This window comes from Calidris pugnax, unplaced genomic scaffold (genome assembly GCF_001431845.1).
Source record: "Calidris pugnax isolate Ruff unplaced genomic scaffold, ASM143184v1 scaffold18, whole genome shotgun sequence".
Classification (NCBI taxonomy): Eukaryota; Metazoa; Chordata; class Aves; order Charadriiformes; family Scolopacidae; genus Calidris; species Calidris pugnax.
In genome coordinates, this window is record NW_015090812.1 from 20,236,151 (window position 1) to 20,255,856 (window position 19,706).

General features: G+C 34.8%; 1 protein-coding gene and 1 long non-coding RNA gene across 3 annotated transcripts in view; one reads left to right on the forward strand and one right to left on the reverse strand.

The window, feature by feature from the left end:
• The window catches only part of COL11A1 (collagen, type XI, alpha 1), a 158,718-nt gene that overhangs the window by 21,168 nt on the left and 117,844 nt on the right, over positions 1-19,706 (reverse strand). For both annotated transcript variants that reach the window (XM_014939348.1, XM_014939347.1), the window contains 13 exons: positions 18,748-18,855; positions 18,174-18,281; positions 17,065-17,118; positions 15,485-15,538; positions 14,647-14,754; positions 12,607-12,660; positions 11,626-11,679; positions 11,486-11,539; positions 4,259-4,312; positions 3,674-3,781; positions 3,430-3,483; positions 3,088-3,141; positions 1,821-1,874 (listed from right to left, as the gene is read on the reverse strand). In XM_014939348.1, coding sequence (XP_014794834.1) covers positions 1,821-1,874; positions 3,088-3,141; positions 3,430-3,483; positions 3,674-3,781; positions 4,259-4,312; positions 11,486-11,539; positions 11,626-11,679; positions 12,607-12,660; positions 14,647-14,754; positions 15,485-15,538; positions 17,065-17,118; positions 18,174-18,281; positions 18,748-18,855 — 918 coding nt within the window. The remainder of the gene's footprint in view (positions 1-1,820; positions 1,875-3,087; positions 3,142-3,429; positions 3,484-3,673; positions 3,782-4,258; positions 4,313-11,485; positions 11,540-11,625; positions 11,680-12,606; positions 12,661-14,646; positions 14,755-15,484; positions 15,539-17,064; positions 17,119-18,173; positions 18,282-18,747; positions 18,856-19,706) is intronic.
• LOC106886410 lies at positions 1,845-18,849 on the forward strand. Its single transcript, XR_001411651.1, has 3 exons — positions 1,845-1,971; positions 18,194-18,431; positions 18,750-18,849. It is a non-coding gene; the product is annotated as an uncharacterized LOC106886410 (long non-coding RNA).

Below are 19,706 nucleotides of genomic sequence, written 5' to 3' on the forward strand. Positions count from 1 at the left end.
AGGAAAAATAGTTTATTCTTGGCATTCACTTGATAGTTGAATGTCACTGTAAGTATCTGTAGCTGAAGTCTCTTAGATACAACGAGAAAACTGTATTTAGGTCAATGTCTTTCACTAGAATTTTCTTCCCAGAGAAAGCTGGGACAACCTCTTTGTAACCAGCAATACTAGACACAGATTGCTTAAAACTCTGAGACCTGCTAATAAACATAATTTCATAAAACCAGACAATGAAACTGAGTTCAGGTCAGTTCCAAAATACAGGGGAAGAGGGGAATGAAAATGACTAACAGAATAAATAAGGAGAGTGTACAGTTGGAGTGTTCAAGGGACTAGATTTAAAAGTATAATCCTGTGCTCTGCCAGCTTGTCAGTTCAGAGACAGAAAAACAAAAAAAGGGGTGGAGTGTTGCTTTCTAGTAGTATAGCCAGAGCTGCACCTCCATAGACCTCCTCAGTATTACTACTGAAATGGTACGTCCTTCTTAATCCTCATGAAAGGGCACTTGTTATGGCTTTTTGTTGAAATTGATTTTATCATAAAAAATGCTCTTCGTTATTTTTCATTAGCTGTATGTTCATTCTGCCAGCAAAGTATGAAGCTTTCAATCCTTCACTGTTTCTCTCTGGTATAATATCAATACAATGCAGACTCTCTACAAGCTTGAAAGATCCAAGTACTCAAATAATGCAGAATCTGATTCTACAAAATGTTTTCTTCAGAATTCAGGAATGGGATTACTTGGCAATATTTAGCCATACATTTTCTCTAAACTGAAAATGTGTCAAACTACAGGTGACATAATAATTGTGTTTCTAATGTGTTTTTTGTCTAGATACAATTAGATGCAATTCATCCAATCTGTTAGGAATGGCCTATTGTCTTTTGTATAATAAAGTAGGAAGTTCTAATTTGATGTCAAACAAACATACTAATTGCTAATATTCAATTGAGCCATATTTCAGTGCTAGTGATAAGATTGCGATTGCTACCATAATCACAATATTATAAAATGTTTTGCAAGTTGGACTAAATAGATAAAACTAATTTAGCATGTCAGTGTTCACTCAAGCCTATTAAACAGAGCAATTTAAGACATTTTGTTAAATAGCTCTCAGCTTACATTTAATGATAGCCCCTCCCTTGTTTGTTAGTGTAAAAACTGCTTTTAATTGCTCTCTGAAGCAGACCTAAAGGTTGATGTATCTACTACAGTTCTCTAAGTGTAACATCATTTACTGGTTTTGATTAGCTACATTTGTATAGCATGTGAAGGTTCAAAGACTTCAGAGATAATGAAATGCCTTCAAAAGTTGCAGAAATGTCTACTTGATAATCTTGTTTGCAGAGGGGATGACATAGGTTTGCACAAAAGCTGCATTTAAATTATTTTATTTCAGAGGCTAAAAATACTAAAACGGACACACTCTTCCTGCTCTTTACCAGCACTCATGTGCCTAAGCATGATGTGTTGTATTACTCTCATCATCACTCACTTCTATTAGCAAACTAATTCAGTAGACACCGAATTCTTATCCTAGCAAACACTTGAATTCACTTGGGGGAAAAGAAAAAAAAAACACATTTAAAGATGAGGAATGCATTCTTCCCTGTGGATTTTTGCTCCTGTGTTCCATGTAACCTATGTTAAAGGGTTTTCTCTCCTTTTTCTATTTTTTCATTTCTCCTATTACATTACTTGAAAGAAACTTCAAACATCAGTTATGAGTGCTACAATGCTGAAAACATGTAGCTCAAATTCTCTAGAATACAGTGTCTCAGAAACAAAATTTACAAGAGAAAATGAGAAATTACTTACTCTTTTTCCAGGTGGACCAGGTGGGCCAGCTTCACCTGAAGGACCTGGTGGACCCTGCAATGGAAAATTACAAGCTCAGTGGTAATAGAGAATAAATTATATACATGCAACCAACATCTGCAGTATGTTAGCCCCTTTCAATGGACAGGAAGTAAGTACCATAGATAAACACAGAGAAGTATACCGGCTTATTAAAAAAAAAAAAATCCTTTCTTAGGGTGGTCTTTTGAAATTTTAACAGCTTTTGTTACTGCACAAAATGCAGTCATTCTTTTTTTCACTTCCTGTTTGTAACAAAAGATTTTAGACCAGAAAAGGGCTGCACAGAATAGCATATGGTCTTAACCTACTGCCTAACTCCATTAAGAAGCTTTTTTGCTTTCTCAGGTGCTGAAGTTGTTACCTTTGCAAAAATTTTTCACTTACATCTGTTATCTGCCCTGTGGGTGGCTTTCTCTTGAAAAAGCTTTCTTGCACCAATAGCCATTTGGCTACTCCATCTGGTAAGCTGTGATGCTCTTAAATATTTCAGGGCTGCTGAACAGTTTGATAAGCTTTTCTTCAGGCACACAACACTCTAAAAGTACTTACTGTTAAGTAAGATGGACAGGTACTAATTTCCTGAAGTTTGAAGGTAAACTCCAGTTTATAACTTATTTCCAACCATATGTTCAATGTACTACCGCTTTTTATTTTCAAACTGTAGTGTACAGGATAACTTCCTGATAATCAGAACTTCCAGAGCTAGAAAGAGACTTTCCAAAATGGAAACCCTATCTTTTTGCATTAAAAAAAATAATAAAATGGATGATGTTTTAATATGGGAATTACAGAAATATAAGGACTTTGATGCTTAATATAGATATTGCTCTGATTCTTCTTAATTTTCTTAAAGCAGAAACATCAATGTTTTGCTTCATTTCATCAGGTCAGCTAATGAAGATTATTTGGCTGCAGCATTCCTTTCTTTTGCTCAGAGTTGCTCTATTTTTAGTGCTCCTCAGCAGCTCCAGCACAAATCCTTAACACATCATTTGTTTCTACTTCTAAAAGAAATTGAGCTCTTGCTTCTGATTGTTACTATAATATGGGCAGTTCTATCTCTGCAAGGAAATAAATATATATTTTCAGTATAATAGAAAAAGCATTCATTTAGAAAATACTTTTAGGAGTATTAATGTATAGAAAACACTGATTCAGGAAAAGATACTTTCTTAGCATAGGACAGAATAAATGCAGCTGAAATAAAATGACAGAAACAACTCACGGGTTGACCAGGATCACCGTCTTCACCCTTCTCTCCACCAACACCATCCTGACCCTACAGAATTCACAGAAAAATAAAACACAGACTTCAGCTCAATTAAGTAACATGGTTTCATATATGAATATAAGACCACTACTGTTCTACAGAGCATTTTTCTAAGAACACCCGTTTTACAGCTTTTTAGAGATTTCTAAACCTTTTTTAAGCCTTAAGAAATGCATGAACAGAAATGTAACAGATCTTACAGGAAAGACCTCATCTCTGGACAAGGAGGAGCCAGGGTTAACTAGAATTTAGTGCAAACCACGACTAGGTCTAAAACTGTTTTTTAAGTATACTTACAGCCGGACCAGGTTCTCCAGGGGGACCAGGATCTCCAGGAAAACCAACTGGGCCCTAGATAAATCAGGAAAAAACCCCAAGGAACGTGTTATCCATTAGCAAGCAGGTAGCAATCATCACAAATATTTTATGAAGCATATAATGAACTTAGTTCAAATGTAGAAAATTATATACAGTTCTAGATGTAGTACAACTTCAGAAGTGCTTCACAGTGCTTTGTATTAAAATTGTTAAGCTCACTTACTGGGTTACCCTTAGGCCCATCATCACCTGGAGGTCCTTTAGCACCTGGTGGTCCAGCTGCTCCAGGTGGACCAGCCTCACCTTTTTCTCCCCTTTCACCTTTTGGACCCTGTAGAAAACATATAAACACAAAAATTTCATCTGGAAATTGAATGGCTAAGAAAAAATTATAATGGCAAAACAGTTTTTCAGGCCTGGGCAATGTTACTTGTCAAGAAATGCTGGCATATGAATAGGAAATTAGTACCTCAGTTTCAGACTGGAAAACCTGTGAATCTCAGGTTGAATGCCAACATCTGCACCCATTTTGCATCAAGAGAGAAAAACATGCATGTCAAAACTTTTGGAAAGAAAAATAGGTGCTCTCTTAGGGAGTCTTCAGTTTTGTCCTGTAGCTGTTACTACAAGATGTGGCTATAATTATAAAGAAACAAATTTATTTTAAAGGTATAAGTTCTCTGAAAAATTAAAGAAATTGTACACGAGTGCTCAAATAACCTGATTAAATGCTTTCTAAAGTAAGCACAGCAGATACATAAGTTCACTATAATAAAGGTTAATAATAAGACAAAACCAAAATACTCACAGATGTTCCAGATTCTCCAGGAGGTCCAGGGTTACCAGCTTCTCCAGGTTCACCCTGTAAATGTGTAAGGATAAATTGATGAGTCATTAGGGAGAATATTTCTATGAATTTACTTCTGTTATTTCATATTCTTCTCATGCTACTCGTGTGAACAGCTTACAGGAACTATCTTTTATTTGATCTACCTAAAGGGGGCTGAGTTACATATGGTTTTGCAGAACTGGAATCTGAAATTTTAGAAATAATATATCAAACTAAGCTTTTAGTGAGCCAGGGAGACTAACCTTCCCTTTGGGCTTTGGAAGATCTTTCCCTTTATTATCCCATATATTGCAAATTTCCTGTTTGTCATTATTTCTAGTTACAGAAAAGCCAAAGAAATATATTGACCGTGCATGTTATTTTCTCTAGAAGATACATTTTGCCTGGAAGCAAGTTTCTACAAATAAGAGAATACTAATTGAAATAAATCAAGAAAAACACGAGGACAAAATAACAGCATAACAGCTAATAAAACTTTCACCATAGGCCACAAAGAGGTATGCTGTGTATTTACTGGTGATAGAAGTTGTTTAGTAAAGCAGATGGCTTTGAGGACAACACCATATGAAGAAAATCTGTGCAAGTCAGAGTATACACTATTAAATGTATGTTTAAATTAATTCAGTCTCTTTTTGAGCTAATACACAGTATTGGCTCAAAGAATGTCTTTGCAATTCTTCATTTTAAAGTTTATTATGTCTGATTATTTTCTAGCTCAGTGGTCTGATAAATAAACCTTTATAGAAAACTACTCTGTTAGTAGGGTATGTAGCTATTAGCATCACAAACACACAAATCTTTGAAAAGATAACAGAATCTGCTTTGTGGTTGTCAAGCAGTGCTGAGATAAGAACTATTTATTTTTATTCCAAAGGAATTCTCAATGTAACTGCCAATTCTTTTCTATTTTTTTTCCTAACCAAATGAACCTTGCCAATAATTATGCCCATAAAGAAGAGTACTTCAATGCTGATAATGCATTTTACCCAATGGACTCTACTGAACTCAAACACAGATTTGGAATAAATTTGGGTATGCCCTTCCATGGCCCAATGTAAATATTACGTTAGATGAATGGAAGAAGATCTGAGTACCCAACTGAATTCCAGAATAGGATAATTAACAGATTACCACAATTTTAGGAGTGATATTAAAATGTCCTTTAGAAAGGGCACTTTAAAAGGGTAAGTTTGCCTTTAGAAACTGTGGTATGTTTTATTAGACATACTTAAATTTGCAGTAATCTTAAAAATTAATGATCCCTCTTAGCACTTAATATTAATTTGCTTCTGTGATACAGCATTCTTTTTTTTTTAAAAAAAAAAAAAAAAAAACCCTAGTGGATACTTCAGGTAAATAAGCATTAAGTATGTGTTCTAGGAAAATTCATAATCTTTATTTCCTTATCCTCTTCACAGGGTTTACTGAATCCGCAGCAGCATTAGTATTGTTTTTTTCTCCCTGCCTACTTTCAATCAAATTAGATTTATGTAGTAACAAAGAATAAGGTCTGGAAGCAGCAAACAAATTGATGTTACCTTAATTAGTAGATATATTTTATCTAACAGAATCCACAATATAGATCCCTTCAACAGGTGTCCCCATTGCAGGACTGAGTGACATAAAAGCACTAATTGTGCCAATTGTGCCTGACAAGCACCTGTGCCAATGTAATCCCTTTCTAAGCTTCTCAAAGATTAAGTTTTTTTCCTGCCTTTCTGCCAAGTGATACTGCAATTTATGATGACTTACATTTGATTCGTAATCCACTGTTTACCCCTCTCGTTGACAAATACATCTTCATTTTATGACATCATTCAACAAGAGAAAAGATGGGCTTTTTCTGACATATTGACCTATACTTGAGGACATGGTGGAAAACTGCTTCTGGGATCTCAGGGGTCCCTGCTATATCACGCATGTTGAAATTGGAAGATGCAGGAAACCTATATGAGCTCTGTGCATAGTAACTCCCCAATAAGCAACACTGTGGAAGACAGCAAAATTGGAAGGGCTAGGAAATGTCAAGATGTTCCCCTTAAAGGGCATCTATGAAAGATGAGACCAGTTAAAGTTTCATCTCACATTATTACTTCTAAATCATTGGTCTATTAAAAAACATGACACTTGCCTGTATGCAGTGCTTGTTTTTTTCTGACACTGATTTTTATATTCCAAATAGTAGGTACTATGAAAGGTTGTACTTGTTTTAGACATCTGTTAAGGGAGCTAAACAATGTTCTGAGAGAGAAGATTGTAGCTGATATGTATTTACGGAGTGCATATTTATAGCTAAAAACTATGCAATCTTTATGTTACTGTTTGCCTTTCTGTTTTTTTGCATTTTTGGTAAGGATGGTATTAATTCAGAATCTGATGCACCTTCTCCATGGGACATACCTCATTTTCTTTAGGGAAATAGATTTTATGATCTAGTAATATATTTATTACACATCTGGCATTTTTTTTTCTTTTGTTACTGGATCAGATCTTTTAAAAGTTAGTGTGGTCTTTCTTAGGCAAAGAATAAGTGGATGGAAAGCTGCCACCTTTTGGTTAAAGTCTGGGACATGGTGGTTTATTTTGTATGAATGAGAGGCAACTTCGCAACTGACTGGGATATGGAAAGTATTCAGTTATACTTTTGCTCCTTTTTGTCATCGTCACAAAATAGAAAAAAAGAGAAAGATTGTGACTCTAGAAGACAATCCCTTTTCACATAGGTATGCATATGTGACTGTTTTATATATTATAGCTCTATATGGAGAGATAAACTTAATCAAGAGAAAAATTCTAAAGCTGTGCTATATCTTCTGGGAGGACTTAATGGAGCATGTTGGAGAGATGAGAAGGATGAGAAAAGATCATAGTCAGTGAGTCATGTAAAGTTATTAAAAGTATTTTGTTAGGACATATTCAGGTAGCATAAACTGTCATAGACACATATTGATTAAGTACTGTAGCAATTGTCTGTACACAGGAGTGTGCAAAAATGATATGCACACATAAAGATGTCTGTGAAAACTTGTCAGATGTATTTTTAAACTTGGGGCCAGAATACTCAATTGACTTTTTCCTTTCACTTCCATCTGCAGTATAAATCAATGCCTTATAAAACATGGAAACTATTGATTTCACATGTTTACTGGGTTGGACTCCTTATTAGTGTACTATTAAAAAAATTATTTTAGAATGATATAATAGGAAGGAATATAAACCTAGATGAGGGTAGTGTTTTCTAACATGAGACTTTTTCATATATTAAACCAGATTTAAACTTTGAGAGTCTACAGAAAGACTGCTTACTACAGAATCAATTTAAAAGACAGACATTCATTTTAAACTGATTCTGCCAGTTTATCACACACTGTGGAAGGGAGAAGGGGTGGAAGAATGGCACAGTACTCAGTGCAGTTATCACAGTTTAGCCTAAATTAGAAAGGCAAATTTATTTGATTAGGCTTTGTGGAAAAGAAGTATGAGGTTAATATTACTTGTTCTGTTTCCTCTGTGTGTTGTAAATTCTTAGATGCTGTACAACATCTAAGGCCCAGTTTTAAAAAGCCATGAGCAATTTACTGGATATTTAGAATATTGGCATGTGTATCAAATATATATTTGATATCAAATTTGAGATAAGCATGCGTTGGTACATTTTGGTTTTCCATTTTTTGTTAATTATAAGATCAACAAAGAGAATAATCTCTGGGTGGAAGCTGGAAATAAGTGCTTCTGGTTGAGTTTAAGTTTTGAGACTTCTAGACCACTCCATGGAGGCTACGGGCTTTAATAATGCAAGGCTACATGCACATTTGTACTGCAGATGGCTTTGAACATTTAGGCCTTTGTGTGTACAGCAGAGGAAACAACAAGTTAGTTAAAAATACATGGCACCGTGACAAAAATTGTTTATAATTTGCCAGAAGATAAGGCGGCTTTGAAACCCCAATATTAATGACAAAATATCTCCTTGTCTAACCAGTCAAATATGAAAGCCAGCAAATCACATTCATTCCCCAACAGTGACAGGGAGGATGCCAAAATGTTTTTCCATGCTCTACAATCAGTACTGCATTGCATTATCTGTAGTATGATACGTCTTTCCAGAAGGGGATGCAGAGGCCAAAGTGTGCTGACAAAATAATAAAAACATTGGGGAAAAGTATGTGGGAAGAAAAGGAAAAGAGAAAATGCATGTTTTGTTTAAAAGCATGAGCTGTCCTCCCATTGTGGGAGCTCCTCCTGACAAAACAACTCTTTATGATTTCTAAGCTTGCAGAACTCATTAAATGGAACTGAAATTAAAAAGGAAGGTGTCCCAACTAGGAGATAAACTGGCATGTACTAAAGCTTGAGGAGGAGGCGGAAAGTAATTAGAAGAAATAAAACTTTCAAAATAATACACTTGGAAGCTTCTCTGTTTGAATGCAGAGAATATGGGAAATAAGCAAGAGGAAATAAAAATGACAACCACTGACAAACAATCTGAATTTCATGTCCTTGAATTAAATTTGGTGGGCTGATTATCATGAATCTGGATTCTAAATCACACAAAAAAGTCAGTCACAGGGAGAAACAAAGGAGTAAGGAGTTCAATATGTCAATGTTTTTACAAAATGGCTAGAATATAATTTGATCATGAAACACTAAAAATTAAAGAGGCAATTGAAACCAATGACAAAATTCCTATTGACTTCATTGGGTTACAATATTATACAAGATGTGGTTTTTTTAAAGCAGTGAATATAATGGGTGCTACCCTGGATGTAGTTCTCATAATAAAGATTTTTCTCAGTACCCTAGTGGTCACAGGAAGATTTTTTTTTCCCCACAGTGACCACTTTGTTCTATATTCTGCTGACATAGAGACTCTCTTTTTCTAATAACCTTTTTTTGCCATCTCTACCAACTCTAATATTCAGACAGGTTTCTTTTCAAACAGAAAAAAGAAATCCTCCAGCTCTTCATGAAGCCAAGCTCTCTTTCAAGATAATCTGGAGGAAAAATGTCACAAAATTGGGAGTTTAGAGGGAATATCCTTGTTAATAATGCAGTCAAACAGGAGGGCATTATGTTTTGTATGTCTTATGCAATTATGGGTAAAAAAGACTGAAGACACAAGAACATCACTGCTATCAAGAGGTGGGTTGATGCTCGGACCCACATCTTAAGACACAACGAATGCAATGAAGCACTGGCAGTTTAAGACATGACAGTGCTACCATGAAAAGACTATGGTACAAAGTTAATATTTTCATCTCCTTGGACTTAGTACCCTTTGATCTCAAAAGACAAAGAAAAGAGACAAAGTAGGATATTTTTCCATGAAGCCATGTATTATATTAAATTATTCTTGTACTCTCTTCACCGCATCCCAGAGCCCTGGTAAGTTATTTATTTGAAGGACATGTAGAAAAAATCATGAAACATCTGAAGATTCTATTAAAAGAATAGTTTGGTCACATTGATAAGTTGTTGATGATTCCTTTTGACATGGCCCTGATATAAGTGAAGATTTATTTCAAGAAAAGACATTTTAGTGAAAAAACCAGACATATAACCGAAATTTTATGGTAGATCTCAACAATAATGAAAAGCATCATAATGAAGAAATCTTTTGTTATCACAGAGGAACAAGAAGCTTGTGAGATACTGCAGGATGAACTGTAGATTTTTTTTTTTTAACTTTATTTTTTTATTATAAGCCATGCAAATGATCCTGGGAAAACAATGGCAACAATGGCAACTTCCTTATCTTGTGTAGAGAAAGAATACCTAAAAGCTCTGTGAAGCAGTGACATGCTTTTGGACAGTGATCAAGAAGCAGGTCATGACAAATATAAGTGATTTTGATTGACCTAGTACTTGAGTCATTATTTGTAAATTCATAGATGTGATGGATTTGTACCTAAAGGTACAATACTGGTACACTGTATCAGATAGAATATGTGGATAAATGAAAGGGAGCGGAAGGTTTAATTATCTGATGGAACAGGAAGAAAAAGGGAAAACTTGCTTCATATTCTTAAATGCTATCAATACTGTGAGCTTTCTGAAAAACTACCAATACTGACATTTCTAGGGATGTCTTTTCTAGCATTCATTGACATCAATGTTTCATTGAATACATATGATATTCTGTGGCAAATACTTAAATACTCAAGAGCAACCTACATAGTTTGTTAATAAGTTATTTATACAGTGGCCTGAAATATATTTCTATTCTGTTTCCTTCATCTTATGCTCCTTTCAAAATCTTTCCAAATCCAAAGTTAAAGAAAAAAATCATATTAAATCTATAACATTAGAGCAAAATGCTTTTAGGCTTATATGCAGGATATAAATGAGGTCATCTTGTTAAAATAACCATAAATAGTAATTTCAAGAGATTCTCTTTTGAATCTTGTGTTTGCTTGGCATTTTGTGAAACACTAGCGATTCAAAGAAATCACACAAAAAAAGCCATTATGTCTATTGCATATGGTATTTTTTCTTTAAGCAAAAGGAAGATATTATCTGATATATTTGGGTAAGATATGAAATAAAAAAAAAACCCCAAACATCCCCATATACTGGTAGGAAATTTTCTCAATAGGATCTGAAACTAGCAATGAAAATAATGTTGATAAATGAATGCCATATAGTCATCATCAGTCTTAAGTCAGGTTTTCAAGTAGCACAACTCATCCTCAAACATTCAACTTTACTGAAACTGTATCTATCTATATGAGGAACAGATACATATTGATGCTTCAGGTCTGCTTCACCTGACAGATGTGTTTACCACTTATACATTAGGTAATAACTTATATTCTTAACTTTCCAGATAGATGGCTACACTAGTATAAAATTAAAAACACTTGAAGCAAATAATGTTACTGTAGGCATCAAAGTATGTAGTTGAGGAAATCACCATAACCTTAGATTAATCCTTCACATGAAAACTACCTTTTCTGCTCCAAAGCTCTTTTCTCTGATTGTTAAGTATTTTTGTGATGGAAAACATGAAATAATAACACCAACCATTGTATGTCAGCCATTAGGCATACAGCTTCATCACTATTAACAAGTAGTAGGTCAATGAAGGATATTTAGGAACTGTAATATATATACATAGCTCCAAAGAAGAATCAAAACACACATCCCAATGTTTGCTCTTTCTAGGAGGATATTATCAGTACTTACCTTTTCACCAACACCTCCAACAGAGCCAATTGAGCCTGGGGGGCCTTGAGGACCCTACAATGATAAAAGATGTTAATTATCCCAAATATAGTGCTTATTACTGAATTACTGAGGGAAAAGAAAAATAGGTTAATTCTTACATCAGCTCCATTAGGACCCTGGGGACCTCTTGGACCTGGAGGGCCAGGTGGACCCTGTAGCAAAGATAAAATTTGATATAGTTACAATCATAAAGAATTAATCCAATGGAGCTTTTTGGCCAGTGAAAAACTCAATCTGTAGAGGACTTTTCACCTTCACAGTGCTACAGAAACAGCAGGGCCAGATTGTGGCCCATTGCATGAGTTCACAAGGTGACAGGGGATCCAGGCTATGTTGCACAGGACCTGAGCTGGAAATGATGTGATGATTAGGACTCCTGGGGATTGGTTTCCTGCATCATATTTTCCCTGCAGGTTACCTACATACCCCTTCCCCTGTGCAGAGGCCCTGGAGCAGCTTAACTATCTGGTAACAGCCACACGACAGTACTGCACTATGGTGCCTACAGATGGGCAATAACAAAGCATCCGGGCTCGGCATAGTGTGTTGGAGGCAAACATATACTATATAGCCTGCATTTCAGTCAGAACCAGCCCAGAGGGCATTCTGTCAACAGTATAAACAGTTGGAAAATGCAGTCTCAAGGTCACTTGGCAAAACAGAGTAAACATAGCCAAGTAGTGTTTACCAGCTTCTGTCCTGCGATTACCCAAAGCTAAGGTACAATGCCCTGAATTTCAGAAAAGCTGTTCCAAACTCTCTGGTGCAATGGTCTCTCCTTTTTCTCTTTCTTCCCTGAACCTTCTTGGCACTGTCCCAGCCTCAGACATACATAGCACCTGCTTTGCTACCTACTCTGAAGAGTATTTTCTTAAATCCCATAGATCTTGATATTCAAGATGAGAAGATAGATGTGGAAAAGCAAAGTAAGCTCCAGGGAGGGTTTATATTATACAAAATGTTTCATGCTCAGGCACCAAATTCAGGAGCAGCTTATCAAATTGTGAGCTATAGAAAAAACAATAATACATGGAGAATCTTTATGGCCCCTAGAGTGACCAATAGGGAAGAAGTCTTACCATTGGGCCCACATCACCATTTTCACCCTTTTCACCTGGTGGGCCTGGGAGACCCTAAAACAAATGGAAGAATAAGGAAAACTATTAGTAGGGTATCTGGAATGCTGAGTTATACATCAATATTAAACAATACGAATCAGATCTACATGTGAAACTTGGAAACTTGGGGGATGGGGAACAAGAAAACAAAATCAATTTACATTAAAACAAAAAAAAAGTTTTTAGATTACAGCAAGTGTATTGCATTTTTAATACATTATTGGACATGGCATTTGGGGAGTCCTTTCAGTTCCTTTGGCAAGAAGTAATTGAGGTATTTGTCATTTAATATTTTAAATTTTAAGTAAAATTGCCATAGATTTCCTGTAAGATAACCTAAATAGGCCCATAGAGTTTTTCAGAATTTCTTTACTTTCAATTTCTTTTGCTAGAAACTTCCTTATTTTTAAAAATACGATTAAAATTAGGTAGCAAGGAAATTCACAATTAAGATAATAAATATTCAAAATTGCCAGTGATCACTTTTATGAACAAAAATACTTAAGACTTAACATCCAATGAAAGTAATATCAGTAGAATTTAACTGGAGTAAGTGTGATACAGTTACCATTGAGTAATATATATATAACACAAAGCTGTTACTACCCAACAGTTCATAATTACCATGAGAATTGCATTACTGAATAAAAAAACCTCCTGATTTCTCAATGGTACTTCAATACCATTAGTATATATGGGATCTTCGTCCATGGACCAACATACTCAAATTAAAATCTTAATCAGATGAATAAAAATACTCATTTGAAATACTGCATTTGCATCTCAACCTAATTGATTTTTATACTTATGTAGCTTAGAGCTCATTAAATTTAAAATGTGAAGGTGGGCTTTATTGAAAAACATCAATAGAAACAGTATCCTAGATCTGAGAAAAACAACAAGGGTAATTTTATTTCACGCTCTTGAAAATAGTAAAAAACTAAACAATTAATAATAAAATTTAGAAATAATATTTCTCTGGGTATTTCTAAAAATAAAGATGTTTGTAATTTAAGATGCAATATGAATCTACACAAGACATATGTGTTGGTGCTGTCATGAACTGTTTATCTTCCATGGAGATGTGCAATATTTTATAAACTTTGTTGTAAGTTTTGTGAACTACATTATGTAATAGAATTTTAAAAATAGTAAGTACAGGTTAAGATTTGGCTCAGTAAAGAGTAAGTTCATGCATGGTGAATAGAAAATAGACATACTGTTTAATATATTCAAATGCTATTGCTTGAATTTTTCAATTTTTTAAAAGAGAGTATATATGATTCGTAGCACAGCTTAATGCATGGATTAGAAATAGTTTCAAAGTACTCTGTGCTCTAATGTTAATTACACGGAAATGAATAAAAGGTCCTAAAAATGTCTTGTTCTCTGTTTCGCTATATTGACGCAAATTAAATATTTGAAATTGCGACTGTAATTCTCTGTATGCCTACATTTTACTGTATACTTGCTTTCTCTATATAAACAATTAAATAGCAATTTTAAGAGGAAGAAACATGAAACTACAGGAACCTGCCAGTGATGGCAGCAGTGTATAACCATCGTGGAGTTCTGCTAATCTTTCAGAACACAAGTAGTGTCTGTGATGGTATCCCTGAGAAACAAACTGTGTTGGCAAAACCTATTCTGAAAATGCAGTCAATAACTAGGACATGTTAAATACTCCTCCAGGTTGAAACTTTTCTTTAAAATCTGTACCTTCAGTAAAAAGAAGTGCTCTTGTTAAGACAGAAATTGTTGGACTCTAAATTAAATTCTAAAGCCTATGGTATCCAGGAGTTCAGATTCAGAGTATCTCCTTCAGCACTGAATCTGCTCCGTTTGCATGAGTATGCGTACTCCGAACTCTATGACTATGGGATCTTTCAGTTCTTATTAACTGATGTTATCATTTATTTAATAGAAGACAATACTCATTCAGTTTCTGACATAGAAATCAGGGTTCTTACAGATGGAGGGTAAAATAATAAAGGAATTTACCTGTAAGCCAATAGGGCCTGGAGGGCCAGGGAAGCCTCGAGGACCTTCATCACCTTTTTGCCCAAACATCCCTTGCTGACCTCTTGGGCCTGGCTCCCCATCACCTCCCTATTTGGAAACAGTGAAAAGCAAAGATATCACAGGTAGATAAATAGCAGAAAAAGCTCCACTGAAATCACTGGAAAACAATTCAGAGTCACCCCTAATGTCTTTACAAATGCACGTAAACCACCTTGATTGAATGAAATCTGTTACACAAACAGAAAAACCAGCATATGCTCTCATTTGATGCTGGTCAAATAATACTGCATGTCTCACAAAAATTTTCCCTGAATGCCTCTTCTCTTTCACATCTGCATAAACATTCTAGCTGTTGAATACCTACATACTAGCAAATATGTGTTGCGCACTGCTCTACTAATATTTATAGTAGAAGAATTCAAAGCTTTCTAAATAAAAATAAAAATAAAACCACCTGGTATTAGGCGAATTTTAAAAAGAGATACTCTTTTAAATGCATATAGTACTGAGCTAATTTTACTACTGATTGTTATGCAAACCATAAAACAATTTCACTAAAATGATGGGCCCCACTTGCTGTTTACACTATTTCATTTTTAATAATTCCTTCAAAATTATTGCCCTGCTGTAAATCTGAAATAAAGTAACACCCATGCAGGCTTGTTTAAAACAAAAAACTGAATATAAGGCAACAATGACAGAACTGTTAATAGGGATTTGAAATATATTCTTGAGTAAGGAGCAGGAAGTTCAAAGAACTTTGAAGTATGAGGCGAGTTATGGCAGGACTGGGGTTTGATCTGAATAAGCTACTTACAGCAATACCAGGAGCACCAACAGGACCCTGGAGACCTGGTGGACCTGGAGGACCCTGCAAACATCCAAACAAACATCCAAAAGGAAAAGTTAGTGATTACAGAATCAGGAATGAAATTAAAAGCAATTTATTTTTTCATTTGATAAATTATTTTTATGAAGTCAACCAAAGCATTCAGCTCAGATCATCAGAAGTAATTTTAGTCTGAAGCAGAATTTGTTTAAAACTTGTTTACATCTATGTTTCTTGGAAAACTGGAATTTATAATAGAAGTGCTCTCTCATCTATATGTATAATACTACATTCTTTGTGTTAACAGGGCTTTAGAAATAGTTTATTATAGCATAGCACTTGTGATTTTATCTATTAAAATAGGATTGTGGAAAGTATGTGTTTTCTGCACTGGAAACTACAGAAATCTCTCTCGCATAAATAACTGAAAAAGACAAGCTTATCCTTAAAAACAAAGAAAACTCTTGTCATTTTTTGCACATTTTGTCTCCACATTTTTTTCTATGAAATTATCATAAAATTGTGATTTGCTTGATTATGTGCAAGCCATAAATTTGCTGCATTTTTTAGAAGCAACCTAATTTATGATGATCTATAAAATGTTAATCATAATAATCCCACAGTGTTTTCAAGGTAGTAAATATGCTTAGTTATCAATACCCCTATGTGAAGTTCTGAACTTTGCTAACTGTGAATATTGATGAAATACAATAATAAAAAAACCCAAACTTTCTTCAATTACTTCTCCATTTTTTCTTAACAAAATTATTCAAATAAAATGTGAGCTTATCTTGAAATTGAACAGAAGTGAAAACATTCTTTGGTAAAAAAATCAAATAGAAAAAAAATGTTAGTATTATCCTTTCTAGCTTCAAATTTTTAAGTGGAAAAAGCTTATTTTTATATTTCTGGCCTCCATCAAAAGAGGAAGTGCTTGAACTTTAGAAACAATTTGGAAGACAGAAACATTTCAGATTAAATCAGTAAAAGCCTGATTCACTAATAGGTGTAATGATAATATTTGAAAACTCATATAAGCCATTTCATCGGAGGTTTTCGCTGTTCTGAAATGTTGCAATCAGTTCAGTGTGCTCTCCAAGAATTAGATATTCTTCAGAAATTTTAAAACTATATTAGTAGATTTCTCTACTGAGTCTTCATGTTATTCATCGTTATGGCTAAGAAGCTAAAGCTGGGTATGTACACACAATCCAGTCAGTGAACTTTACTTAAAGACCATAAGAAAATATATGTATATTTTTTGTCTCTCCCAGTTCAAATCTATATGGGATGAATTAAAATTATGTAGGAAGGGTGTTTAGGAACATAGTTTACCTATCTATTTTTTAATAATTATGTAAGCTCAAGAAATATGAAAAATAAATATATGCATGGCGCCGTAAGTACAAACCTGTAGTATTGTGTTAAAACTCACATTATTTTGAAGAACATTTTTCAAAGTGTGTCTTTGTTTCTGTTCATTGATGCAGCAAGGCTACCTGTATACTTCATGCATGAATGCTTTTTATTTATGAAGACTGTAATGGACAAAGAATTTTGCTACTCACGTTTTCTCCCTTGTCGCCTTTACTACCTTTCTGACCTGGTTCACCAATTTCACCCTGTAATTGAAAGTTAAAAGTTAAACTTCTTGTTTAAAATGGTCTCCTTCACAGTTAGCCGAAGTCAATATCACAGTATGTTAAATGTTCCCTTTGATATGATTATTCTGTGTTTTATGCTGCTGCTTCAAGTGTGAAGGCCTAAAGGGGGCAATTCTGCATTGATCAATAGTATGTCATATTAATCCAGATATTGATTGCTACACTGCAAAGGGCAACAAGACCTGGCTTTGAACTATAGTGAAACTGAGCTTTAAATAAAGCAAACCATGTTCCTCATGTCACCTTCAATATAAACTTATGATGAAAGCACCCTGATTTACAGACTCATCTAACTGTATCTGACTGAACTGCTTTTCACTGTAGTGTACAATATTTCAAAACTTCAAAATTATTCAAATCACCCGAAACCATGTCAGTAAAAAAAGTTTTCCTTACAAAATAATAAAAGACAATTAAATCACAGCAAATACTCTCTGTGGGATAAATAATACTCATGCATCATAAAAATCAACCTCAGAATCTTTACCTTTACCTTATGCTAACTAACAAAACAGTGCTGGATCAAGCAAACATGCAAGATGAACCTGAAAGGTGCCATGTCCTAAATTCTGCCAGAAATCAACAGAATATCTCTGGTGTGAACATATTTTGACACCCTCAGCCCATCAATAGTGGTTCCAATTCACTATGTACTACTGAGAACATTTTATCTTACTCATTCAGGAAATCAAGTTTCTAAAACAGGCAAAAAGCAATTTTGACATCATCTGCCTTGATTTATTTTGCCACACTTTGATCCTTGTTTCTTTGCCAGGATAAATGTTAGTCTACTAGCTCTTGAACACAAATCCCAATGTCCCATGGCATCTGCCCCTCAGACATCTGATTATAGAAGGTTTTTTTAGGTTTTTTTGCAGCGGGTGGAGGGAGTTTGGGGGAGGCGGGGGTAAGAGTTGCTTTGTCACTGTATCTATTGTGAGAAAAGACACAATCAGAGAACTGAACTGACAGACCTTCTCACAGATGCACTAATACCAATTATAATGATTCACCTTGTCACCGTCTTCTCCAGGAGAACCACTAGGACCAGCAGGACCAGGAAGTCCTACAGGACCCTGTACTCCATCACGGCCAGCTGGACCTTGAGGACCTTTTTCACCCTAGTTTTGAAGAAAAGAAAGTCATCCACAGTACCACAGGAGACTAATGAAGATTTCAGTACAGGGAATCACATTACCAATACTTTTTTTTAAAAAAAAAAGCAACAGAAAGGAAATTAGAAAAGGAAGAGAATGTATCAGAAAATTATAGTAAGTAATAATGAAAACTGATATCAAATGCACTATTCTAATGCACAGTGGCTGGGTACAAAGTTTTAATGAAAGACTGATTTGACAAACATTTTTGTTATATTCATTCTCTGCTGTGATAATAACAGGTTTAACCTTTCTTGGCTGTTAGAGGGTATGACCATAAATGTTTTACTAGTAACTTAAATGTAAATCTAAAAGAAGTAGGTCAGGTATTATGAGGATATGTTTAATAGGTTAATACAAAAGTGGGAAAAAGTAACATTCTGGAAATAAAAGTCTGTGCTCTGATAATTTTCTGTGACTGATTACTTACAGGAGCACCCTTCTCCCCTGCGGGGCCTGGAGGACCCTGAGGTCCAGGACGACCTGGTAGACCAATTGGGCCAGCAGTGCCTGCTGCTCCACGTTCCCCTGGTGAGCCCTGAAATAAAAAATTATAAGATAATTCTGATATTGCCCTGATAACTGTTGGTAGTTTCCATGCATGACCCAGGTCAACAGAGAAGATACCTGTTATTCAGTGAGAACCCAGCTGGTAGAAGGGTACACATTCAGCATGTATACAAGTAAAAAAAAAAAAAAAAGGCTGAAAGTACTAATTTGAACTTTTGGGGGGGTTTTTGTTTTTTTGTTGGTTTTTTTTTTTCATAAATACCCCTTCCTGTATTTGTTCACCATTACAGGAGTGAGCTTTGGCCTGTTTCCAAGAAATTTTTCCCTCTGTGTTTCCAAAATACATTAACATACCACTTCGATGAAAGAATATTAACCATATTAACATACAGAAGTAACCCACACCACAACCCAAATTTTTGGTCAAGTTTTGTGCTATACATTGCTGTGTTGATCAGAAGTTTCAGCATTTCCATTCACCTGTGAAAAAGTCTATTAAAGTATAATGCCTAATTTGATATCTCATACAGAGGAGGCTTGGATATACAGGTATGTTTAGATAAGCACAGAAAAAGTTAAAAATCCAATATTACAAATTAAAGGGGAAAATACAGGTGCTGTATGTGGAAAAAGCACAGAAATTACGCTTTCTAGAATATGTTTTTACACTGAATAATAGCAGAGTAATAATTTTCACTCTAATATCATTAAACATCACTTTTAAAGGAGTCATATCATTGTCATCACTGTATTCCTTTAATTGTCTAAATAAGGTGTGTTTTTTTTTCTCTATCTGAAACTGCCAAAGCATCCATAAGTGAAAATTCTTTCTTTTGAAGCAGTATAGGGCTTATGGCTGTTGCATAAAAAAACCCAACC